Consider the following 27,353-nt stretch of genomic DNA (forward strand, 5'->3'; position numbering starts at 1 on the left):
AGCATTTAACAAATTTAAACGTACAAACACAATGGAAGACTGTTCAAGGATAAAATAATCACGTCATTAATTAATGTCACGACGATATGTCAAACCCTTTAAATACATAATTATACAATCAGTAGATTTAAAATAAAACTACACTCCAAATGATAAATGATTATTAGTTGTTATTCAAATACCAACCAAGCTTCCTGGAAAGGAAGTAGGAAAAGTTTTGTAAGAATTATTTGTTGTGTTGTTTAGATGCATCACTTTGACTAGAGATGGTGTATCATGTTCTTTCTTAATTTTTTTTTGTCTTGTGGTTTCTAAATTAATCGGTGGCAGAAGGGAAAAAGCATAACGATTGTGTACATAATTATGAAAAAATTAATTATTTAATATATTGTAGTTTCAGTGCCTAGAACAATTCTCGCCTTTTGTTCTCGATAATGTTATTTTACAGGTTTCTCCTTAAGCTTCAAAATTTAAAATTATAAAATGATATAACGCCTGTTTAATAACAAAAAAAAAACACATGTTTCATGGTTTAGTAGTCATATTGTTTGAACTTTTCACGCTTTTCGGCCTCCGTCTCAAAATTGTGTGCAGTGTCGTAGACGGACTTAGAGGGAAACTGCTTAAAATTTCCTAATCGTAAGTATTGTGTAGTTGCTTGTCGTTTTCCATTATGAAAAGAATTTGGAAAATATCAGTATAACTTTTATCTCTGTAATAACTTCACTGACGCATCTAATCAAAATCGGTATGTGTGAACGGCTTGAAACGAGTCTTCTTCATTAAAAACAAATAGCTAGTGTTATCAATTTATAAGCTTTTTCCAGCGAAATCGCTTTAAAGATTTAAGATCAGAAATGATTCGCCAACTGGGGTTGAAATAAAAAACGGACTGAATAGGTGCTAGGTGGTTAAAAATCTTTGCCTTTACTTCAATTTTGATTAGCTTTATATATTACAATTACTACATTTTATCTATAGAAATTTGATTGGTTTTTTTGGATTTGGTAGTTTATTTTTATGAAACAATATTGTCTGCTTTTTCTGTCAATGCTAATTTTTAAATGTACAGAACTTTGAATACTAAGGGAAGTAAAATTAGGATGTTGCATCTTTTGTACTGGACGATAATAATTTTAAAAAAATGTATATTTAAAAATCGCCCGGTGGACCGGATCGGCAGAGGAGCTCGCGCGTATCAAGAACAATGTGTGGTGATTAGTGACCGTTAATCGATAATTATTCAGAAATCGTGAGATGCGGTCTGGTGTGATGTAAGTTTCAGAAAAACATTTTCTTTGTCGTGCCAACGTTTCGATCTTTATTGAGATCATCTTCAGGGCTCGAAGTGTTTGTCTTCTGTGTAATTGTGCCATTCTTACGTGCCGTGTTGAGAGTGCCCTGGTTTTGATGTGAGTAGGAAATACCTTGTGTTGTCTGCATTTCAGCAAAAACGTTCTCTGGTTAATAGCCGATGCGAGTTTCTTCTCCTTGTTGGCGATGTCCTTCAGAGTACTTTTAACTGCGTGTCCATATGTAATTGAAATTTGTTCATAGAATCCCATGTTCTTGGGCACTCTCAACACGACACGTAAGAATGGCACAATTACACAGAAGAGAAACACTTTGAGCCCTGAAGATGATCTCAATAAAGATCGAAACGTTGGCACGATAAAGAAAATGTTTTTCCGAAACCTACATCATACCAGATCGCATCTCACGATTTCTGAATAATTATCAAGAACAATGTCGATAGGTGGCCCTTGAAGGACCTGACTTGTAGAAGAAAGGTTATATGGTTGATACATGCTTTTGGGCCAAATCCCGCATAAGGGTTCGGCATGTAGAGAAAGGTTGCTCAATGCACTCCACCTAATCGATAAGTGTAATCCTTGGCTCCATATAGAGAGCGCGTTGAATGTCGACTTGAGCACGGCAGCGAGTATCTGGTCCTCATGTTTCGATTCTTGAAGAAAACAGGGTTTTTATTGCATATAATTGTGTTAGTTTTTGTGTCCCTAGAGTGTGTTGAGAGTGAATGTATTTATTAACGCGAATGTGAAGTGTGAGAGGGTCGATGGGATACTCAACGTTCCGCCATCGACCTTCAATTAGGTTAATTGTATAATAGGTGAAAAAGATGATGGAGAATATCGAACACTCACTACCCTAACAGTATAATTATTATCATTAATTATATAATCATTCTGCCTGTTGACACAAATTATAGACGTGTTATCTGGAAGCACTCTGTCCTTTCATAACTCTATTTATTCCAGATCAACGTAGAGAGTGACTGAACCTTATATAAACCTATGAATTTATACATGTTAAATTCAAGAATCATCCTTTGGTACACAGATGGATCTAGAACACAAGAAGGTACAGGGGCAGGAGTATTTGGACCTGGAACCAAATACTCATAAACCATGGGAAAATACACCAGTATCTTCCAAGCTGAGATTCATGCAATCGAAAGATATACCCAAACTCAACCTACAGCTGGTAGGGTCCCAGGACACATGGGAGTAGAAGGCAACGAGAAAGCGGACGCCCTTGCAAGGAAAGGGGCTACTACACCGCTGATAGGACCCGAACCCTTCTGTATCATAGGAATCCACACTATTAACGAGTATCTCAGACAGAAGGACAAAAATAAAATGAGGGAACTACGGAATTCACTCATTGGACACAGACAATCCAAGAATCTTCTAACCAATTTTGGAAAGAAAGAAATTACAGAATGTGCCAAGAGTAACAGGAACAAACTGCGAATCCTAATATGATGCCTAACAGGATACTTAAAGAAAATTGGAATAATCCAAGATGGCAATGCAGATTCTGTAAAGAGGCAGAAGAGACACTAACACATTTTCTAACAAACTGCGGAGCTACATTAGCCCGCAGGAGAAAATATTTTGGGATGTATAATGTGACCATAGAAGAGCTTCAACCATTGAAACCGGGCCTATCAATCAAGTTTCTTGATGAAATATGACTCACCGATGTACTTTAGGTAGAGCAGGGGGGATACAATAGCTCTTAAAGGGCGCAGTAACTTTACCCTGAAACTATATCTACATCTACATCTACATATTAAATTACTAATTCACTACTTTCGTGGTCCGCTTGACCAATTAATACATGACAATTAATTAAGGTTTTTAGTTGAGATGAAAAAAAGTTAATGGCACGAGAGGGATTCGAACCCACGACCTTCGGCTAGATATGCNTGAAGATGATCTCAATAAAGATCGAAACGTTGGCACGATAAAGAAAATGTTTTTCTGAAACCTACATCACACCAGACCGCATCTCACGATTTCCGAATAATCATCGACTAACGGTCACTAATCACCACACATTTATTAAGAAGGATTGTTTATTCTTTTTGGCATTTGCTATTAATGCGGTATATTCCAATGGTGTATAAATGCGATCATGACGCCTTAAAGCTCTTTATATCTAGACGAAATCTCTGTTACAGGGCAAGAAGGAATGGGAAAATATTGATGGATTTCTTTGAATCTTCCATTCATGTTGAGGGTACGAACAGTCGGATTGCTGTTTTGTCCAATGCAAGCATAACTAAATACGTGTTACTCCGTGAAATTTGCCGGCTTTTTGCTAACATATTTTTGTTCTATTGTGAAAAAGTCGCTACCACTTCAGCACCTTTTTGTCCCATGCCCGTAGTACACGTATAAAAACAGTCTAAAGGTGACACCATGTGGACTGCCACTGAAGCGCCATTAGAACGACCGTATAAGAGTAACATTGGACTTGTTACATTATACAATCAACGGGAATTTGCTAAGCTCATTATTGACATAAGGAGCGCGGGGCAACTTCCATTTATAAACTTATCAATGCTCAAAACAACTCTTAAAAACGTATATGCCAGTTTGTTTTGTGTCAAATGTAAACATGTTCCTTTGATACAACAACCGCTTTATAATATCCGTTAAGCCTTTACTTTTACATACATTTTTCATTTTAACCTCTCTCATCCTCTCTCTCACTCGCTTTCTCTCAATCTCAATATTTCTCTGTCCCATCCCATCCCTTTCCCCCACTCACTCTTCCCCCTCTCTCCCAATTACTCTCTCCCTCTCTTCCTTCCCATCCCTTTCCCACCCCCACTCACTCTTCTCCCTCTCTCCCAATCACCCTCTCTTTCCCATCCCATCCCTTTCCCTCCCCCCACTCACGCTCCCATCTCTTTCTCTCTCTTTCTCACTCGCTCTCTCTCAATCTCATTCTCTCTCTCCCATCCCATCCCATCACTTTCCCTCACACACTCACTATCCCATCTCTCTCTCTCTCTCATTCTCTCTCTCCCTCCCATCCCATCCCTTTCCCTCCCCCTCACTCTCTCTCTCAATCTCTCTCTCCCATCCCATCCCTTTCCCTCCCCCTCTCTCTTTTAATCTCAATCTCTCTCTCCTCCATGTCATCCCTTTCCCACCCCCACTCACTCACCCCTCTCTCTCAATCACAATCTCTCTCTCTCTGTCTCTCTCTCTCTCTCCCATCCCTTTCCCTCCCCCACTCACTCACCCATCTCTCTCTCTCTCTCTGTACTATTCCAAATAGTATTTCCTCTGAGGGCAGTTTTCATACTTCCAAAAGAAAATATCTAACACATCTGACCGAAAATAACTAAAAACATCATAAAATCATGGAAATATAGTTAATATTATGCACATATTATATTATGTGTTCTTTTATTCTCTAAATAAGTGTAATAATATGGAAAATTAAAAAATAATGGTTAATTAATTTAAAGTCATGACTGACTATGAAAATTCTTGTTAAAGTTTTTATTGCATATTTTTTCTTTTTCTTTTGCTTGGTATTCATTGTTTTTTCTTTACATTAGTAAATACATATTATATCATACATTTTTAAACCAAAAAATTTTGTAATATGAAATATTTAATAAAAAATAGGTAAAACTATTTTTCTTTTTGTAAAATAAATTGTAAAGACCAAAAGATTCTGCATAAATTGTATGTATAATGTATAGTGTACAACATGTGTCACGAGCGGGATCCTTTAAATTTTCTTTCGCTCAGCTCTTATTCTTTTTTCTCTCCCTGTCTTCCTCTCATTTACACTCTACCTCTCTCTCTCTCTCACTCTCTCTCTCTCTCCCTCTCTTTCTATCTGTATAGTATTTCACGAACACTGGATCGAAGTATGGTCTTGAAGAAAAAAAAAATTCAGTTGTTACTGCCAAGCTTTCAATCTATTTTAAGGCATCATCTGGGCAAAACAGTCTTAAATATGTCTACAGATATTTAAGATACTTAAATATGTCAATATTTAAGTTTTCTACAGGGGATCTTAAACTTCCTTGAAGACCGACTCAGTCCTTACATTACCAAGGACTGTAACAATATCGCCTGTATTGTTTTGACCAAATTTGCTACAGCAAAACACCAGCGAAGGCAAATGACGACCACACTTACATACATTTAACTTACGTTAATACATATTCGCACTCTTTCTTCCCTCAAACAGTTTATCATCTCTGATCATCAAGGTTCGCTTAAAGTTTCATAAGAAACGTTTAAGCAGGCACAGACATGTAATAGAAAAAAATAAACATGTTGAGATCATCAGGGACGATGTTCTTAAAGATCACATATTTTGCAACTAAATAATATTATTTTACAATTAATTACAATTATTTACAATTAATAATTTTTGCTAATTTTCTTTTAGATTCTTTTATCTAAGATCAAATAGGAAATAGCCGACATGACGAAGCCAGGAAAATTGAACCGGTCGTTGACGACCAAAAAGAACGCAGCCCCTAGTCAACGGTATAGCCAACCGCACTCGGCTTTCCATATGTTTTTCATTAAAAAAATTTACGTTTTCAATTTCAGCCCGGCAATGAGAGTAATTCACTTGGACCTGACGATGACGCAGTCGGAAGATGCAAGAGCGAAGCATAAAATGAGGGCCGCATTTGAAGATCTCCGAGGAAAAACTGCATTCAACGATTGGGAGTTGAGTTGCATCTTGTTGATATACTACAAGGTAACTCGTTTATTTTCTCGTTATATTTCACATTAGTATAGTAGAGGAGAGAGGGATATTGCAGCATTCTACACTTATTCAATGTTAAAATGTAAAAAAGAAAATGTGACAATATTTACAAAAATATACCAAATGTCTTATAATGATTATTGGAATTTTGCACATAAAAGATTCAAGGCAAAACAATAATGAAACAGGGAGTTGACATCGTCCCGTCCGTCTTTGAGCGGAAAGGTATACTGAGACGTGAGGCATATCTTCGATCAAGTGTGGCAGCCGGAAATGCTCTAGAAAACTAAACCTTTCATTCACTTTTTACCTCGTCCAAAATCTGTCCTATAGGTACTTAAAAGTAGGAATCCTCATGCACCACGCCGAAGCGGGTGTTCCGCAAGGCATTATTTTTTGTCCCATTCTCTATTCAGTACACACTGCAGACATTCCTATCAATCCCGAAACATTATTCTTTACATCGCTATCATTTCAAGACCCAGAAGCTTTAAGAAACCTCCAGGACCATTCTGCTTGGAAGAAATGGAGCATCAGATTCAACAATGCCAAATCCCCACTATGTACTACTCTGTTGCTCTCCCAACAATCAATATCGCACTCGACTCAAACTAATAATGAATAACCGATATAAACTACGCAAAACAACACTTGTCACAAGATCGAAATTTTCACACCAAACCCCCTCATCTTCACTGCATCTTGAAATTGTGGGGTTCAACCTTCAAAGGACCAAGTCACTCCATTCTAAAATCCTTCGAACCATTGCTCAAGCTACCTACTTCGTATAAAACCTTACTTATCCTCACAGACCTCCAAATCCCATTTGTCCTGTAAATCGAAAGAAGTCGATACAGACGACGTGTAAAACCCCGGACCCTCAGTCCAACATCTTTTCTCTCTTCCAAACAATCCTCTAAGACGCCTAATCCGTCGATGACCTCGCGATTTCCTCCTCAGTGAGGAATGTAACAGGAGTGTAATCAATGGAGTAATTCTCCACTCTTTTATAATCTTCTTACAAAAAAATCCATAAAGTTGAAAAAATGTTAACGATTGGTTGTCGCGAGGAAGTTATATCCATATTTTTAAATTATAAAACACTTTGAACGTTTAATTTAAATTGTAAAATTTCCAATAAATTGATATATAGAATCTTACATAAACTTTTTTTAAAATTAATCCATATTTGCTGAGTGGCCACAATTCATCATATTAATTAATCCAATTATTTTTTGTCTACGGTTTTTCATTTCAATAAAAAACCTTAAATAAAAAGAATAATGAATTGGAATAATTTGTTAAAACTTATTCTACACGGGAAAAGAAATATATAATTTCTTAAGCAGAATATATCGCACTCTTCCGTTTATTGTTTGTAGATATATTGTTTTTGTAATTAAGTAATAAACTTTTTATTTTAATTTAATTTATTTTTTAATTTAAAACTGGCCAAATGAGACAATTTATTAATTTTACAATGACTAATTTACAAATAAATAAATAATAAATATCCGTTAGTGCACTCAATAGTGTCACAGTTTATCTAGTTGAGGTTCTACGGGTTGTATATAAATAACTAATAAATTACTTAATGAGTTCTCTTCAGTCGATGTGCTGACTTCGTAGCAGGTGGCTTTAAAGACGAAGGTGGTGAAAAAAGTGTGATCCCTGTGTTGTTGGTTGAAAAAAGTGTCTATGTGCAGGATGTTCCAATCTCTATGTATGTCGCTATTGCGAACATACCAAGGAGAATCGACCATATTTCATAGAACTTTGTTTTGGAACCGTTGTATTATTATTGTTATTTTTTATTTTATTTTATTTTTTTGTCTGGGGCTTCCGACATCTAGGTCATTTCAGCCCCCAACTAAGTCTATATTCTATTTACACTTTCAAACACTACATTCATACAATACACTCATTCCGTTTGGTCGGTGAGTACTTGATTTTCCTCCACCGACCTATACTCAAACTAATCTAGGTTGGGGTCGATGGAGTACTTTTATAAGTATTCCGCCATCGACCCCGAACACACACTCATACACTCTCAATGTTCGAGGGGCGATGATGACGTTTTATTTCACACTCACACATCGCCATTCACGCTAATAAATACATGCACTCAGACAAAACATATAGACACACGACACATAAGACATATTATATACAATAAAAAAAACCCAATTTCCCCTAAAAAGCGGATCAGGGGACCCAGAAAGCCACTGCAGTGCTCGAGTACCATTTTCAGAATGGATGGCATGTCTACACGCTCCCTGTAGGGAGCCAAGGCATGACATGTTTCCAGTATGTGGGACACATCGACTTTCTGTGCATAAGGGGTACCTGCGCGGGTTTTGGGTGTGTCAACCGCGTATGGCCTATTCTTAATCGCGTAAGGACGATTCCTTGTTTCCGGCTCAGGTTCTCGGGGGGCCATCTACGAATCGTGCTCTTGACGCGCAAAAGCTTCTCGGACGACCCGGCCCACTACGCTGCCATCTTTCTTTTATCATGTTCTTTACTTCTAGCTTGGCGTCAGAGAGCCTGGTCGCGATGGTCCGGTCTGAAGGGTTGGACGTCCCGGCCTTTGCCGCCTCATCCGCACGTTCATTACCCTCCAGCCCGACGTGATGTATTATTATTGTATTGTTTCTTTTGGCACACCCCAAATTATAAACTATAAGCTGATGTATAAAAATATAAACTGATTAATTTTTTACACAATTTGACCAGTAATCAATATAACCTTTTATAAACGATTTTTTATAATTGTTTTTTAAGCATAGTATACGCTGGTTATTTATTATTTACATATTTTGTTACAACATCCAAGTGTCCTCTGTACCTCCTGCTCACATCTTTCTTGAAATAATATAATGATTAAAAAAAAAAATTGGTACTATACTGAATTTTCTACCACGACACTGGGTTTTGTTTTTTCGCTCTGAATTCTATACTGCTTATTATTTTGGAAAGTATGGTTGAGTTGAAAAATTAGTGTGAGGAGCAGTGTCACCTCCGGAGGTCGTGTGTTCAAGTCCGTGACACTAATTTTTCAACTGGACCAACTTTGCATAACAATAAATCAATTAAAATTATTACTTTGGTTAATAGGACCAAAGTGTATAATATATATACTGATCATAGTTGTTAACATATTGAAACCTAACGTCAATAGCGGATTTTTCCCCTTTGTTGAAAGTCTTTTTTTTTTGTCCAGATGACCCAAGGAGCGCCGATAGCCAGGCCGGAGTTTCGTAATTTCATCCACAACGTATTCGGAATATCGAGGCAGGACATCGTCGAGAGGATATTTTCGGCTCTGGATGAACCCAATTCACCCGGCCTTGAACCTCAGGCGTTCGTCATCCTGCTCTCGATATTTACGCGGGGCTCCCTCGACGACAAGATCGACTTTGTTTTCCAGGTATGTTTCACGAGTGAAATCTCGCTTTTTTGACTAAAATTAAAAGAAATTAACAACAGGGGTTTCAGACTGTTTTACAGTTTACCTTAGTCATTTGGCAAATTAAGGTTAGAAAAAAATAATAGTTGTTTTGGTTAGATAAGGGAGTTAATTGCCCATTTGAAAAAGCCTTATTGTTCATAAAATTGGTATGACCTTCTGAAAAAGACCTTAAAAATAATGGAAATAATTATAGATAGTCGCTTTACAAAAATGTATAAAATCTTTTGTTTTGTATTAATTTAGTTTTTTGGGAAAATTCTTTTTAATATGTATTTTATTTAAAAAAATATTAAACAAACAGAATATAATTAGTGCAGATTTTTAAAAACCTTTCATTATATGGTAATTGGTTAAGGAATTTTAAGACATCCTGGTCTATTGTTTTATCGTCTGGTTTAATAATTTTTGTACATTAGCACTGGTACGGCCTACTTCTTTTCCCTCTTTTGAGCCAAAAGGATTTCCCTCTTTTACACTCAAACTTTCGTCTATTGTGACATCAGGTAATGGATTTCCTGGAAGATTTTCGTTTCTTTAATAAAATAATAAAGTACAAAAATAGTCAAAGTTGTGGTATTAGATGTGTTTATTGGTCAGGAATGGTTTTCCTAGGCACCATAGTTTTTGATAGTTGCATAAATCTTTGTAGTCTCTGTCTCCTTTAGACATAATCGGCATTGGTCATCTGTTGATATTCCCATTTTTAAAGTGGTATTTTCCTGGAGCTTGTCCTGTAAATATACTTGCTTGTAGGATTCATTCTTTCTATAATTTTTTTAAAATTTTTTTATTTTTTTTGTGCGAGTGGTCTTTGGTTGCTCATGCCTGGCATACATTCCCGGTATTCTCTAGCCATCTAAGATTCCAGTTCTTTATCAGTGATGCTCTTTTTATGCTATAAAGTGGATTTGGATATATGTAATTTTCTCTTTTTAGCTAGGGTGTCTGCTGCGTCGTTTTCAGAAATTCCCTCATGACCTGAACCTATTGTGCCACTAGACTATAGATGCAAGTTTGTCCAGTATTTAAGCAATTCCAGACTAGTTTTGAGTTAATCTCGCTCGCCTGAATAACCTTAAGAGTCTGCCTGGTTATCTGATAGTAGTTTTATAGTTGCACGCTTGAGATGCTATTTGTTTCATGTGCACACGATTCTATGCCTAGTAATTTGGTCTGAAAGTTGGTTGTGGTGAAGCCTAGTGCCATATGATTGCTCATAGTATAGGATTCTTTATGCCTGCCTCTTATTCTCGTACCATTTTTTTTTTTTTTTTTTTTTTTTTTTAAGCCATCTGTATACTATAGAAAAGATGCAAGTTTTCTTCTTTTTTTGTTGTATTTTGCAATTTTTCAAATAATTATGTTAAATGGTTTTCTATAGTTAGTATTTTCTCTTATGCGTGAGCGATAGGTTTAGAAATATCAATTATTTTAACTTTATTGAAAAGTTTGAATGGCCTACACTTATTTTTTATTTCCTACCGAAAAATTCTCAGTTTCTTAATCTGCCATGTTTTTAATATCCATGGGTAAGGGCGTTAATATGGGGATACGCTTCATTGGTATTGTAGGTGATGTTTTAATAGCACCAGTGTTACTAAGACATACTATTTTGTTAAAAACTAGAATATAATTGTGTTGGATCCCACGCCATGTGGTTCTCATACACCCCTTTATGGCCATCGTCATCCCTTTGCCGTCTATATACCAAGGAAGGTCTCCTGATTTTCCTTTGTATGTTGAATGGTTTTTCAAAAACTAGATTTTTTCTGACATGTCAGACGGTTTTGGCCATATCATTTATTGGCACCTAGTATAACAACTGCCGGACCCGAAACCCGCGAGTTCTCACATACCCAGACTTGCAGATCAATCCACCACCAACGTGTCAGTTATATTAACTGTAAAAAATTTTTGGTATGACCTTAGCTGTATGCTTTATTTCTAATATCGGTTGAATTCTCAGTTCTTCAGTAACTGCAATCCTTTTGATGTTATGTAACTCTGGCAGTTTTAGAATATATTCCATTGCAGCTGGGCGTTGTTTTAAGATCACCAGTGATCAGCGCTTTTCATTATGCTTTTGGATATAATATGCAACGCATTCGTCAACATAGGCCTTTAGATGATTACGTGGGTTCTCTTGAGGTGGACATTATATGTGAACCTTTAGTAGAAAACTACTCCTAGGTAACTTCAATTTGACAATACGTTCCTTTGTAGCTGGGTGTTGTTTTAAGATGACCAGACATGCAATTTGTTCGATATTTTATTACTTTCATAAGTGATCATGAGTCTGATTATCGTAAGATACGACCAAGTTCTGTCACAGAGAATCTGGCATATCCATTGTATTTTTAGTGCTCTGGGTTCTCTTCAGCTGCTAATTTCATTGAAATGCTTCAATTCTTGAATTTGCAGGATTAATGCTAGAAGATTTAACATCTTTTCCTTGAGACGAGTGTTGCCTTCGAGGGGTTTTTAAACAGGGCCCTTTTCCAGCACCGTTTCAAAGCTGTTTTTTTGCCTTTCATTAAGATGACTTGATGACTTACGACCTATATATTTAAATACTAATAAAATTGTTATATAGATTCAAGTAGAAGTCTAAATCATCCTGATGTTATAGTCATCAATAAGTGGTTTTTAAAATCGAGATGAATGTAAACAATCATCAATTCCAGACCAATCTCGTTCTCAGGTTTTCTAATATAGAAGTTATTTGTCATTGATACCCGTGTTTTTTCTCTCAGATGAGTACTTTATGTATGTTCTTCGTAGTAAGCAGTAGTTTTCAAAAATCTGTCAAAATCTAAAAAACAAGTTTGCTGCGATTTCTTTTTAAAAATCTAGAACTTAATGGTGGAGGTAAGTTTTTATATTATAAATTTAACCTTCCTAAATATTACTTTAGGGCTGATTGTTTGATAATGTTTTGATACATTTCTTGCATCTGCAAATCTTTTCCTTGTTGAACAATATAAATAAGCACACGTTAGGCAAGGTGGTCTATTGCAGTTTTCTTTTTTATTATTATTATAGTGTTTTTATTTTTGTTCTTTATTCGGTTGTGAGATAAACAGGCCCGAGTTATGCTGTCATATGCTGGGAACCCATTCGCTCAAGGCAAACGGCATTTTTTCCCGTCGATTTTATAAGACATGCTCAACAGTAATTATCTCGTCATTATTTATTAACAGTTATCTCAAAGAACAAGAGATCGATTTTTTACACTTCCCACTGTATGTTTTTTATATCTCCTGTGGGTTGAACGTTGCCCATGTGATATGTGATTAATTAACATTGGAAATATACTATATTTGAGTCATTTTATTGTCAGTGTAACAAACAAAAATTAGTAAACAATTGATGTACGCGTGTAAATACGACGTTTATCGTAAGAGATTATGTAATTTGGAAGAAGTCGACATTGTTATAGTCCTAGGTCAAATCTGATTTTCCACTTTCATCCGTGAACATGTCCCAATGTGTACTGAAATTATGAAAAAACGACAATTATCAACTAAAATCCTTTCACACGTATGTGTATATATCCTTTTAATTTTTATCCTATCACTGAATTTTCACGAGAAATTTGAATGAAGGTTACCTAGATTCACCGCGGAGATTATTTGCATAATAGTATTTAGAAATGTAAGTGAAAGGTGCAAAAACTAAATTAGACCTATCAAAATTTGTTCCGAGTAATTAGGTAAGGTATTGACAAATACGGTTATGTATACGACCAGTTCAGATAATTTCGTTTAAGACAAGGAAGTAAAAAGATTTAAAAATATTTTTGAAATGTACATATAGTTTGATAACGAAAACCTTTTATCAGGCAAATAAAGTTAATTAAACAGTTAATATTCAACTCCCACAACTTCTCACACACCCTTACATTTACTTTCTTTTGTTTTAAATTCACTCTCTCTCACACTCCCCACTCGTTCTCTTTTTCTTCTAGTCTGTTCTTATTCGCTCGATCAATTTCATGTCCCTTGCACATAAAACGGATAGAATATCAGGAAAAAAGAATAGCCACCCGACCTATGTCTCAAAAAATCCAACTCCTTTTTGCTATTAATATATTTTTGTTATCTCAGCCTTTTTTATCTCCCTTGCATCTCTCACTTTTTTCAAATTCTTTTACTTTCTGCCTTTCTTACTTTTCAATATATGAAAAAACCTCCATATCACATTTTTTATTTATCTTTCTTTCTTAATTAAATGGTTCACCCTCTTTTCTTCTTTTCTCTCTCGCTCTCATTTTATTTTTCTTAGTCTCTCTATTTTCTTTTTTCTCGCAGTCTCTATTTATCTGTCTCATTCTTTCTCTGCTTTCTCTGTTTTTCATTCTCTCTCTACTACAAAACTGTTCTCTCGAAGAAATGAGCACACTCTCCTTCACTGACAATCTCTCCCTCTCCCTCTCCTTCTCCTTCTCTCTCTCTCTCTCTATCTATCTCTCTATCCCTCTCTATCTATCTATATATCTATCTATGTATCTATATATCTATCTTTTTATAACATAACTGCTTATTTTTTCTCTCGAAGAAATGAAAGGGTAAAACACCAAGATGACATTTTTTACTACCTTCCTTTCTCCACATTTTTCTCCATCTGTTTCTCTCTTCTTTCTTTCTCTGTTACTCTCTTTCGCCCTCTCTCTCACTAACACGCCTCTCTCTCTCTCCTACATCTTTCTATTTCTTTCTCTCTCCCTCTCCCAATCTTTCACTCTTTCTCTCTCTTTCTTTGTCCATGTATGATTCCCTTTGTCTCTCTCTCACACTCCCTTTCTCTTTCTCTCTTTACCACATAACTGCTAATTTTTTCTCTAGAAGGAAAGAAAGAGGAAAACACCAGCGAAGACTTACTTTTCTTTCTCCATATATTTTATAACTCTCTTTCTCATTTCTTCCTTTCTCTTCCTCTCTGTCTGTCTGTCTGTTTCTCTCTCTCTCTCTCTCTCTTCTCTCTCTCTCTTTCTCTTCCTATCTATTTATCTATCTATCTGTTTATAACATAACTGCTTATTTTTTCTCTCGAAGAAATGAAAGAGTAAAACACCAAGATGACATTCTTTACTACCTTCCTTTCTCCACATTTTTCTCCATCTGTTTCTCTCTTATTTCTTTCTCTTTCTCTGTTACTCTCTTTCGCCCTCTCTCTTACTAACACGCCTCTCTCTCCTACATCTTTCTATTTCTTTCTCTCTCTCTCTCCCTCTCCCACTCTCTCTCTCTTTCTTTGCCCATGTATGATTCCCTTTGTCTCTCTCTCACACTCCCTTTCTCTTTCTCTCTTTACCACATAACTGCTAATTTTTTCTCTAGAAGAAAAGAAAAAGGATAACACCAGCGAAGTCTTACTTTTCTTTCTCCATATATTTTATAACTCTCATTCTCATTTCTTCCTTTCTCTTCCTCTCTGTCTGTCTGTCTGTTTCTCTCTCTCTCTCTCTCTCTCTCTCTCTCTCTCTCTCTCTCGCTCTCTCTCTCTCTAAATCAACCTGTCAACACCTTTCTCTCTTTTTTTTTCTCTCTCTCTCTTTGTCTCTCACTCGCTCTCTCAATCACTCTCTCTTTTTTAATGTTTATTTATTTTTCTCTTGAAGAACTAGTAAAGTACCAAATTATTAATGTTCTTAAATTTATCATTTGAGAAATTTCAAAACGCTAGTTTCAATCTGAATATTACACAAAGATTGATTTTTCATTGTTTAATTTTATACAGGGTCCCCTTATTGATTTTACATTGCAAATTTAATTGACATTGGGACTTGTAGAATTTTTTTTACTTTTTGTTGTGGTTCAACTTTAACAAAGTTTGAATGAAAGCGTAAATCGTACAGCCGCGAGTTTTTTTTGAAAACATATTTTGTTAATTTTCAGGTGTATGATTCCATGTGTTTGGGATATATCGGAAGGGAAGCAATGACAAAACTGTTAGTGCCGACTCTGCTAACTCGTCGTCAGGAGCACGAAGCAGTCGAAAACGCAATCGTAAGTACAAATTTACAATTTTCAAACACAACTTAGATAAGACACTAAAGGCTTGCCCGAACTTTGGTATTTTTCCCGTGACTCTAGAAAGGAAATCTCCTTTGATGAAAAAGAACAAGGATGCTCCCATTCGGAGTAATGTACGGTAAAAGCTTTGCCCATTTCTGGAATAAATCGGAAAATAAATTACAACGGATTATCCTAAATTGACAAACCACGATCCTTCTGCCTTTACAGACTGAATCGCTATTCCTCAGGCTCAAGGGACAATAAGTATGCAAAGTAGGAGAAAACGATTTTTTAAAAAGATTTTACGCTCTAATAATCCGTGGGTTTTTATTTATGTAATAGTGCTTGACATTGAGTTATTCCATACAGAAAAATTTTGCAAGTTGTAAAGTAATATATATTCGGTTTGTTCAAGGAAATATTGGACTGAATTGCCATGTTATCCAGAACATTATGTTATTAATTTTGCTTTTAATTAAATGTTTGCCCTTGCTGAACAATTATGGCTAAGACGAACATACCTTTTCAAAGCTGTGCTTGTACTGACAATGAGTCGAATAGTATTGTGCCTAGACCGTATCTTCAACCCTACTGACGCGCTAAGCGGTGGAAAGTTATCAACAAAACGAATCAATAGCCATTGTTTTGTCAATAGAATAAGAGATATTTCCTTGAAACTATCACGTCTTTTCTTTTATATGTAAACTGACCTGTTTATCGAATCAAATACGGTTTGTTTTTTATAAATTTGTAAACAAATTCTTTTAAAACTAGGGTTCAACTCATTTTTTTGTCGGTAATTAGGTAACTGTTTATACAAAACTCTTCTTAATAATTAATATATAATAATTCTTAATAAAATAAATTTAATAACGAAAGTGACAGAGGCCAAGCAATGTTTACAAATATATTTTAATTATTAAAAAAACAAAAAGAATTTTTTCCTTGAAAAAGTTACATTTTTAGTCAACTATTTTATTGTTTTGTTCATGTAATTTAATAGTACAAATGTTGGTACCGACTAATTATTTCTTAAAAAATGTATGTAAAAGATTTTTGAACATCTATTGAAACTCTAAATAAGAAGGCCGCAACTGAAGTCCTGCAATAGAAACGTAAAGGCTTAGCTCATCTTAGCAGTATTGGTTCAAAAGTTTCAACGAGGACAAATCTCAAGCGTAAAGGGTCTCTTAAAAGATGAGCTGGGAGCTCTTAGAAAAGATCTGTCCATCTGTGATGATGCACAGATGATGCGATGTACATCACAGTAAGTGCGAAATGGATAGCTCTGAGGAAGAATATAAGGAAGAAATGGAAGTAATGGCAATAACAGCGATCTGCTTGCTTTCAACGGCGAACATAAAATCTTGGGTTCATTAAGGGAACCTCACTAGATGAGAATGTAACGAATATATATATTTTCTACTCGATAAAAACCTAAATAGTTGGAAAAACACATAAAATGCCCAATATCTGCGAAACGGTTGGGAATCAGACTGTGGTTCACACGAACTTCTTTGTTCATTTGAGATGTAGAAGCACCTGACGAACTTTGTCGTACGAGTTGCGAATCACCCCGTAATGCGAGATTTCGTGACCAGAATCCGATACTCCGGGTACAGATTTACACCGTGCACACCTTCCGCGGACTCCGCCACCGCCGCCGCCGGGCTCTGATTTCGTTCTCTTGAGAGAGAGTCCCGCGTTTATCCTGTCGGATAAAGCGTACTTCTCGTTAATGATCCTCCTTCCGCAGGTTTACTGAGGAAGAGGGTTTGTACATCTTTCGCTCCTATCTTTCTTCATCAGACCGCCTCCCCGGGCTCTGATTTCGTAATACGACTAACTGCAATAAAAATATTTACTACAAAAATCGGAATAGGTGAAAGATTAACTGTCGTACTTGAGAACAATCCTCATATAGGGAGACTTCCTACTCACTCTCCATATGGAGCCAAGGGATGTCATTCTTTAATTAAGAGGGTTACATTGAGCAACCTTACTCTACACGCTATACATACCTACTCTTATACTCTCTTGAGAGTCCATGTGTCATCCGCGTATGGCCAATTCTGTGTCGGGTTAGGATGGTCTTTCTTTTGCGGTATGGACTTCCTTTAACATAGTACTTGAATTCACTATTTTTCGTGGTCCGCTTGACCAATTAATAACATTCAATTAATTACGCTTTTAAGTTGAGATAAAAAAAGTCAGTGTCACGAGCGGGATTCGAACCCACGACCTTCGGCTTGATACGCCGCTACTCTACCACTTGATCTATCAAGACTTCGATTCCCTCGGGCACTAACTTCCCATCTCAACCCCATCTTTTGAATTTTCCCTCCTTTTTGCCATTTTTCAAATACTTCAAATAGTACTTGAAGTTTGACACCTGCAATATTCGAATCTCGCCCTTCTTATTTCCCTGATGTACTATCGGCTTTTTCTTTTGTTTAATTGAAAAAGGCAAGAATTTCGAAAACTATGTTGAAAAATATGACTATGTAAAAACCAAGAGAGGGAAACAATTCGAAAGATTGTTTCGCCTCTGACGACATTATTAATTATGAGGCGGAACTATTGAAAATTAAATACCGTCGAGTTTTAAAACAGGTATTGGTACGCTCACTGACCACACTTCTCTCTTCCAACTTCTATATACGGTCTTATTTAAAATTTATCAATGAAATATATGTTTTCGTCTTTCAAAATGCAATTGACGGTAATCACGTGCCTTTGTGTAAATATACAAAACGTTTGAAAATACTTAGACTAGAAATACTTTGATTGAATATAAAAAAATATATTTTTTTGCATTGTATAAATTCACTTTTTTCCACATCCTACATGTATTTGTTAAATTTAAACAATGTTTGTAAATCCCAAACCCTGAAGATGATCTCAATAAAGATCGAAACGTTGGCACGATAAAGAAAATGTTTTTCTGAAACCTACATCACACCAGACCGCATTTCACGATTTCTGAATAATTAAGTTTGAAAATACGTCAACATGGCAAGATTTACTTTTTTTGTTATATTTTTATATTATATATATATAGACTTTTCTTAATACCCTTCGATATGAAATTTATTTACAGAAATGGATAGTTTCTTTCAGCTCCTCCTTCTGAAATATTTTTGTTGAGTAACAACGTGCATATTCAGACAATTCTTACCGAAATCAATCGTTCAATTTGTTGTGTTCAAGCGAGAAGTTTAAGGTAATACAAATACAAAAGATTAATGAACAATCACGCTTTTATTGAACTTTTGAATGGAAACATTTGAAATGCTAATCTAGCATTGGAACAAAAATTCAAAAGAATTTAAAATATACTACTTGCCTGAATAAAGTGATTATAATACAAAATTTATTATCAAAAGATGATCAGGGACGAGGCCATTTGGAAAGAAAACTCATTTTCTTCCTGCACGTAATTCAAGGAATGTTTCAATACAATTTTGAAATTGTAACTGCTAAAAAATGTTAGCAAATATTATTTTATAGCATTAATAAAATATTATTATATATCAGATATTATTATTTTGCTTTTTTTTATCATTCTTTTACTAAATTAGCTCAATAAATACATATTTCATTTAATAGAATGACGTTTCTGATCTGGTTCTATAGAATTTTAATTTAATAACCAAAATGGTAAACAGATGTTAATAGTTTTTTTATAGCAGTCTTGGGGTCGTCGATGACAATGGTATAGGCGTTAACTCAGCGTTCTTCACTGTAAGGTACATTTTCCGGGTTCGGATCCAGCGGCCCTGCATTCGAAACTGCAAACTTACAAATGGTCTTTTTTCAAAAACACCGGCACCCCGAGGGTTCAAATAACCTCGTAGTTGAAATACTCTCGTAAAAAAATAATAAATAATAAAAAATAAGTGTGTGGTGTTTAGTGACCGTTAGTTAATGATTATTTGGAGATCGTGAGATGCGGTCTGGTGTGAAGTAGGTTTTAGAAAAACGTTTTCTGTATCGGGCCAACGTTTCGATCTTTATTGAGATCATCTTCAGGGCCTGGGATTGACATTGTTTAAATTTTACAAATACATGTAGTATGGAAAAAAGAAAAAAATGAACAACTAAATACTTAAACAGTGATAGAAATTTTATATTCAATCAAAGTATTTGTACTCGCTCAAAGTGTTTGTTTTCTGTGTAGATGTGTCATTCTTGTTAAAAAAAAAGTCTTATAGTCCTAGGAAGGACATGTTCAAAAGGTCGACGAACGAATTAAGTGATTTTTTTTCTAATTTGGCTCATCCCTGATCGTATTTTAATATAAAATTATGTTAAAAGCGGATATAATATTCGTTGGCCAAAACGGTCAATTTAGATGTAAAATTTAAAATAAAAATATAATAATAATAATAAAAACAGTGTATTTTGGGAGAAACTCTATTTTCAACAAATGATCCTGGATGATTTCTGATCGTTTGTTTTTGGCTTCAGCCGGTTCCCAGAGTCACTTGCAACATCATATATTAACGTATTTTTTTTTGTTCAAAATAACAAAATTAATTTTTATATTACAATTTAATCATTACCACAATAATACTATTGATACTAATACTACTAATAATAATTATTATTGCAAACAAAAAGAAAAGTTATAAACATTACATACTATATAATTTAAAGTAAATTTACGGCATGGAGGGTCCGTCTGCCTGACGACTTAAATTGTTGGTGGACACAGAGATAAAAAAGTCAGTGGCACGAGCGGGATTCGAACCCACGATCTTCGGCTAGATACGCCGCTGCTCTACCACTTGAGCTATCGTGAACTCGATCCACTAGGACACTAACTTCTCATCTCAACCCCACCTTTTGAATTTTCCCTCCTTTTTGCCATTTTTCAAATGTCGTGTAGTCGGGTTGGATTCTCGACGGCAAATGAAATGACCACGGAGAGCTTTAGTGAAGTATACTTAATTTAAATTCATTAAATTCACTAATTTCGTGGTCCGCTTGACCAAAATAGGAAAAATGGCAAAATGAAGGGAAAATTCAAAAGGTGCGGTTGAGATGGAAAGTTAATGTCCGAGTGGATCGAGGTCACGATAGCTCAAGTGGTAGAGCAGCGGCGTATCTAGCCGAAGATCGTGTGTTCGAATCCCGCTCGTGCCATTGACTTTTTTATCTCAACTAAAAAACCTTAATTAATTGTAATATATTAATTGGTCAAGAGGACCACGAAATTAGTGAATTTAATAATTACATTAATTACTAACAAACATTATAAACCATAATTTAAGTTCTATGTTTAATTTACAATAAGTATAGATATATAAATTATTTGGGCCAGCAATTTAGCTTACAAAGCTTTAAAATATTCAAAAATTAAATTATAATATTTACTCTTGGCGATAGTGCCAAGCGTGGCGCCGCATATTTGATGAAATTTTTGTAATCATTAAGCAGTAAGTCAGTAACCTGTGTCTTATTCAATTTACCAAAATTTAGATGCAGAAGCCGAATCTCCGATAGTAAGTGCATTTTATTTCAAAATGCACTATGTCTTCTTTAACCTGGCCATTGCATAATGAACAAATTACATTTTCTCTAGTCCGAAAAGGTGCAACATTAAGATAAAACATCTCCTCTGTTTTTTAATAACCACCTTAACTCGACCAATGACAAACCTTTAGACCTGTCCTTAGATAGGTTAAACATATTAAAATCATCTTGGTAAAGTTCTTTAGAGAATAAAAAACGCGAGGTTGATCTGATTTGTTCGCGAAGTTCTTGACATTCAGTTTTGTTATAATTTCCTTAAACTGCAAAGGCCACTCATTCAAGTTATTTATAGAAAATGATGAGTCACATGATAGATCTCTACACAAGCTATTCCAACGTTCAAACCACAATGCACCTCGACTAACGACTTCAGGGCTACTATTTTGGAAAGACAGTAAACAGGATGTTTCAAGAGTTTAAAGATGTAGTTAAAATGAAGTTTGAGGGTATATAAAAATAACGGGTCAACTTTAGTCTCTAAATAAATCATAAAATTCGGGGTGGATTTGGGAAGGGCAAATAACTTTCTATTGAAAAAAACGTTGAGTTTTTCAAGCTGTTCAAATTTTTCATAGCCCCAGGACTTGTGAGGCTAATATAGTATTGAGCGGTAAAATAATAATATTAATTAATAATATAATTACAACTATGTACCCTTCTTTTAGTATAAACGCAATCTTTTGTTTATATAAATCAAGAAGCCCTTTTATTGCAGTGAACACTTCGCTTGAACAGGAGCTTATAATATTCGAATATTCTATCATCAGTTTTGGGAAACTTTTTCAATTTCACTCAGCATCGTCCGTAGGTTTCTGTTCGTAGAGTGCTAATTATGTGTTCCGATGTTTCTATGCTACCACACGTGCACATTTCGTCTTGTACCTGATTACCTGATTTATCTTTTTTATGTAATATTTACATACACCGAGGCATTAAGCATCACTATTACCGTGCTTGACGATTTTTCATTAGGTTGAAAACCAGGGAGTTGTCGACATGGTAGACAATATTCTGTTATCTAGCAGCCCCTTATTTCTTGATGTTTGAATAAGAGGAAGTATATTATTGTAATTGGAGATCTTAGGTAAAATTGAAAAAATAACGTATTTAGTGCTCCGTTAATTTTCGAGTGAAATAGTATGTCTCCAGTAGAAAAAGGAGTTGTAAATTTAATGACTGGTTATTTCAAGATAGGACGTTCATGTCTTACTGGGGAAGAATGTGTGAAAACTAACCGTGTTTTTTGTCTGCCAGGACATGGTCGACTTGTTGATGAGGAAGATCGACAAGGACAGGGACGGGAGGATAGCATACTCGGAATTCATCGAACAAATGAAGCAGAATGAGAAACTCCTGGAGGTCTTTAGCCAAGTTATTCCCGACCGAATGGACAAGTACGCCTTCATGGCGACTTTCACGCCCCGTGTCGCGACAACGCAGAGTAAATACATGATGAAGAACACAGAAATCCCAGCTCTTCACAACATCTCACTGTTTTAACAATTTTTTTCCGGCTTTTTCTTTTCAATGAACATACATTTTAAATCAATTTGTGTATTTTGTTTACCTACTAGAATTATTGGAGATCAAGACTATCTTACTAGCGAGAGTACAGACGTCGGATCATCGATTTCAATTAAACGTTTTTAGTGATACTAGGTTGAAAAATATTAAACAGGTCTCGGGCCCTGGTAGCCGAGAAAAGAAAAATATTTTTAGTGATTTAAGCACTTTTTAAATGTAGTTTTCTACCTTTGTTTTCCATGATATTAAAATGTGGTGATTAGTGACCGTTAATAGATAATTATTCAGAAATCGTGAGATGCGGTCTGGTGTGATGTAGGTTTCAGAAAAACATTTTCTTTATCGTGCCAACGTTTCGATCTTTATTGAGATCATCTTCAGGGCTCAATAAAGATCGAAACGTTGGCACGATAAAGAAAATGTTTTTCTGAAACCTACATCACACCAAACCGCATTTCACGATTTCTGAAGAATCATGATATTAAAGTTGTTATATACCAGTCGCTTAGTTTTTTACGTACGATAAGAAGATAATAAGCAGAATCACATCCATGAGATGCGATGTCTAGAAAAGTACAAAAACAGAAATCCCAGCTCTTCACAACATCTCGCTGTTTTAACAATTTTTTTCGGCTTTTTTTCTTTGTCTTTTGAATGAAAATAAGTTTTAAATCAATTTGTGTATTTTGTTTATTTATAAGAATTACTGGAGATCAAGAAATATCTTACTAGAGAGATACGGACGTCGGATCACCGATTTGAATTAAACGGTTTTGGTTTAAAAATATAAGGTTGAAAAATATAAAGCATTTCTCGGGCCCCAGTAGCCGAGAAAAGAAAAATATTTTAAGTGATTTAAGTACTTTTTAAGTATTTTCTACCTTCGTTTAGCATGTTTTTAAAGTCGTTATATATCAGTTGCTTAGGTTTTTTTACAATCGATAACAAGGTAATAAGCAGGATCGCATTCAATGAGATGCAATGTATAGAAAGGTACAAAACTTCAAATACGCTTTCAGTAAAGCAGGCAAAAAATGTTTTTAAAAAACCAACGATTTATGTTAACCATCATTTAAAGCCCTTTTTAACAAAAATGGTTATTTTTGGCTTTGATCAGCCACAGAGGGGTTTTCTCGTCGAAGTGCATTGTTCCAATTAAAAATTCATAACTCATTTGGATTTTATCCAATGTCCACGGTAACCGTTGTAAAGCCGATTGTTTATGTACCATGAAATATTATTAAATACGAATTTTCATTGAAATAAAACAATAAATATTTTTGAACTGGATTTAGCACGAAGTAATTCTTTTGGCTTCTGTTGTTCTATCCAAATTCAACGTTAGTTTAACTATTTCAATTAATTTCAATTATTTAAGGTTTTGGTTGAGATAAAAAAGTCAATGGCACGAGCGGGATTCGAACCCACGACCTTCGGCTTGATACGCCGCTGCTCNATCAAGCCGAAGATCGTGGGTTCGAATCCCGCTCGTGCCATTGACTTTTTAATCTCAACCAAAACTTAAATAATTGAAAATAATTTATTTGGTCATGCGGACCACGAAATTAGTGAATTTAATTTCAATTAATTATTCTTTTTGTGTAAGGTCTCGGGTGAGATGAAAAACTCAGTGTTTCGAGCGGGATTCGAACCCACGACCTTCGGCTTATTTTAACCATTGAAAAGCAGACTATATTTCTTTTCTTTCAGCCTATGTTAGCGTTTAGATTTTATGTCATTATAAGTGAAAAAATAACGTTGAAATCTAAAACACTCCTCAAACATTTTATTTTATATCTTCAATTCTAATTTATTCACAGAGACTAAGTATAAGCCTTTTTGTATTTGGTAGGGTATTAAACTCCTGTAAAGTTCCTTTTAGAATAGTAAGTCGTTGCAAGTTATTTGTTTTTGTGTGATTTTTCCACAAAAAAAACGAAAAAATTAAGAATGATTATTTGATAGAAAAAGATCATTTTTTTTATTTCCCCATTTTTATGTGGGGTTTGACGCGATGAAAATAACTATATATATAAATATAAACTCTATAAAAATATACACTTGGTTTCTTGCTCGAAAAATAGTTTTTCGAAAATAGTAAAAATAATAATTTTTTAAACGACTCCAGCGATCTACAGGAAATTTTATAGTTCAGAACCCTACAACCTACACGTAATGGCCCAAAACTGGCCTCCTTAAATGAATTAGAACCGGATACATAAAATAAAACGTTTTTCGGATTTTGTTGATTTCATCCTCTCTTTTTTTTCTTATAATAACGTAAAGACCAAAGGATATTGATATAGGATCAAAGAAGAGAGATATAGGGCATTCCCACTGATTGGGTTTGTTTTGGATATAAACTAAAGTAGTTAAGAATTTTTAAGTCGAACACACTTCATCGGACAAAAATAAATTGCCCAAGGGGGATCAATCCCAAAAATGTAAATTGTTTTACTACTTTACTGGAAGCGTCAATAAATTACATTCTCTTCATTTACTTCGTTACTTCATTCACACTACCCCAGAGTACTCGAATATTCGTCGGGGTTGACACAAATACGACCTGTTTTTCATTCACCCTTTTTATTCGAACCAAAATACAGTTATTTCACATTCCACATTCATTCGCGCCTGAATTGCTCGGGGATCGAGGGGTCTGACCCTCTTCATTCTCGCTAATATATGCTCTTATTTCCAATAAATAATACAAACATACATATAATTATACAGTTAAAAATATTTATGGTAGTATTGGAATCCTCAAGGTAATTGGAAAAGGAGTCCTCTCCATTCACGCTAATATGTTACATTAACACACATACTTCATTCACACAGCCCCAGAGTACTCGCAATTCCTCAGTGTCTCTCCTTCTACTCCAATAAATCAAGTTCACTAAGCACACTGATACAAATACAGCCCGTTTGCATTCAACCGTTTTATTCAAGCCAATAAAAACAGTCATTGTGCTACAAATACAGATTTAAATACAAACATGCAAGCTTATTCAGCTCGAGTAATCGATATTATTGTGGGGGGGTCTGACCCCTTCATTCTCGCTAATAAATTTGTTCGTATAAATAACACAAACATACAGTTAAAAATGTTTATGGTCCTGAGAACTGAGGATGCGCTGCTGTGCCCCCCCCCCCACGCATCATCAGTTTCAATATTGTGAAATGTACATGTTTCTATTTCATCATAGTTCATATTTATTAACTAATTTAATTATTAAGTAATTTATAAATAATAGACTCAATGTCTTCATTGGAGGGGATTTATTCCTAGAAGCTAGCTCGTCAAGAAAATGTGTTTTTCTTTCAAATTGGCCTTAGCCTTGATTTTTTATATACAATTATACATGTATTATATTATTTATTATGTACACAGTTATTTATAAACACAAGTTGAAAAACTTTGATTTCGATTACGCGTTTATGTTCTGGATGACTGTCGGCTTTTATTAAAACATTTGATAGTAGGATAACCTTTATAATTCAGAGATGGGGTCTGTTATCGGTAAACCAACAAGAAAAGATAATTGGTATCGGTTCTATCACAATATCACAATTTAGTCGATTTATTGGGTTTTGTTTTAAACAAATCTTATACCTGCAAATGAATCACTCTGTCTTTAAAGATGATCACCTCGACATCTACTGCCAATCACATTAATTATTTACAAACGACTGCCTTTCTCAGGCGAATTATTGTCCGAGTATTAAATCGTATTAGGTCAGGGTTAAACTAAAGGAAAACAGGCCAAACGTTTAATTAAAGACGAACACAATAACAATCATTAATCCTTTTTTGTAATAACCCAATTGTTCAAAATTTTTGAAAATAAACTTCTGATTTACAACAAGTGTATAATAAATTCTTAATAGCCCTTTGATGCGCCATTGTATTGTAATTTCGTTCTATATAAATATTAAGGTCGTTACACTGATGTTTCAATAAGAGGCTTTGTTAAATTAAATTTGAGCAGATTTTAGTAGTCTTATCACCATAGTGTGAGTTATTCTTGCTTTATGATTCGGCTATTTCACTCATATTTAAATATGTACTTAGGGCGAGAGAAGAATTTTAAAGATTTGATCCTTTTCAAAAATTCAAACTATTGGATTTTATTTTTGTACAATAAATCTAATTAACCCGTGTTTTTTATAGGACATGGTCGACTTGCTGATGAGAAAACTGGACACCGACAAGCACGGTAGACTTAGCTACACTGCTTTCCGTGAAAATGTGAAAAAGAGCCCAGCCCTCCTCGAGCTCTTCGGGATCGTATTTCCGGACAGGATGCTCAAATACGCCTTCCTCACCAGCGTCACGCCGGACGTTGTCAAATCTAAAGGAAAATACAAGTCGCGATTTGACCGAAAGACTTTCGTGTAGCTTCTCGCTACCACGCCTTACTGGTGGCCTGATGGCCACAAATTGGCCCCTAGCCTCGGGCTTTTCAGTTCTTTCTGCAAAACGCCTTGCGAGTCAAGAATAAAATAAATAATAAACACTAATATATTTTAATAGTGGTTATTGATTTTATTGTTTCAAATTGTTTACAAAAGTATTATCTCCAAAGTTTATTTTTGCTTTAAGATGCTTTCAAACCCTATTTTTTTAAATTATGAATGGTAATGTTTTTTATTTGAACGTTAAAACTTTCTATTAATTAAGATTTTAGTTGAGATAAAAAACTCAGTGTCACGAGCGAGATTGGAACCCACGACCTTCGGCT

At 35.0% G+C, this 27,353-nt stretch overlaps 2 protein-coding genes across 3 annotated transcripts in view; one reads left to right on the forward strand and one right to left on the reverse strand.

Moving 5' to 3' along the window:
- The window catches only part of LOC106660795 (17-beta-hydroxysteroid dehydrogenase 13-like), a 50,212-nt gene that overhangs the window by 3,220 nt on the left and 19,639 nt on the right, over positions 1-27,353 (reverse strand). The gene's annotated exons all lie outside the window — the stretch shown is intronic.
- LOC106660796 (EF-hand calcium-binding domain-containing protein 1-like) lies at positions 500-27,142 on the forward strand. 2 transcript variants are annotated; one of them, XM_014383729.1, is made up of 6 exons: positions 500-639; positions 5,731-5,831; positions 5,898-6,051; positions 9,284-9,490; positions 15,430-15,540; positions 26,783-27,142. In XM_014383729.1, the coding sequence occupies exons 2-6, from the start codon at positions 5,767-5,769 to the stop codon at positions 27,008-27,010; spliced, it is 765 nt and encodes a 254-aa protein (XP_014239215.1). In that variant the 5' UTR covers positions 500-639; positions 5,731-5,766; the 3' UTR covers positions 27,011-27,142. The 2 variants fall into 2 exon arrangements, with proteins under 2 accessions (XP_014239215.1, XP_014239214.1); XM_014383728.1 differs by lacking the exon at positions 26,783-27,142 and adding an exon at positions 22,342-22,636 and having other exon boundaries at positions 501-639.

This window comes from Cimex lectularius, unplaced genomic scaffold, assembly GCF_000648675.2.
Source record: "Cimex lectularius strain Harlan isolate CLEC.00 unplaced genomic scaffold, Clec_2.1 scaffold81, whole genome shotgun sequence".
Taxonomy (NCBI): Eukaryota; Metazoa; Arthropoda; class Insecta; order Hemiptera; family Cimicidae; genus Cimex; species Cimex lectularius.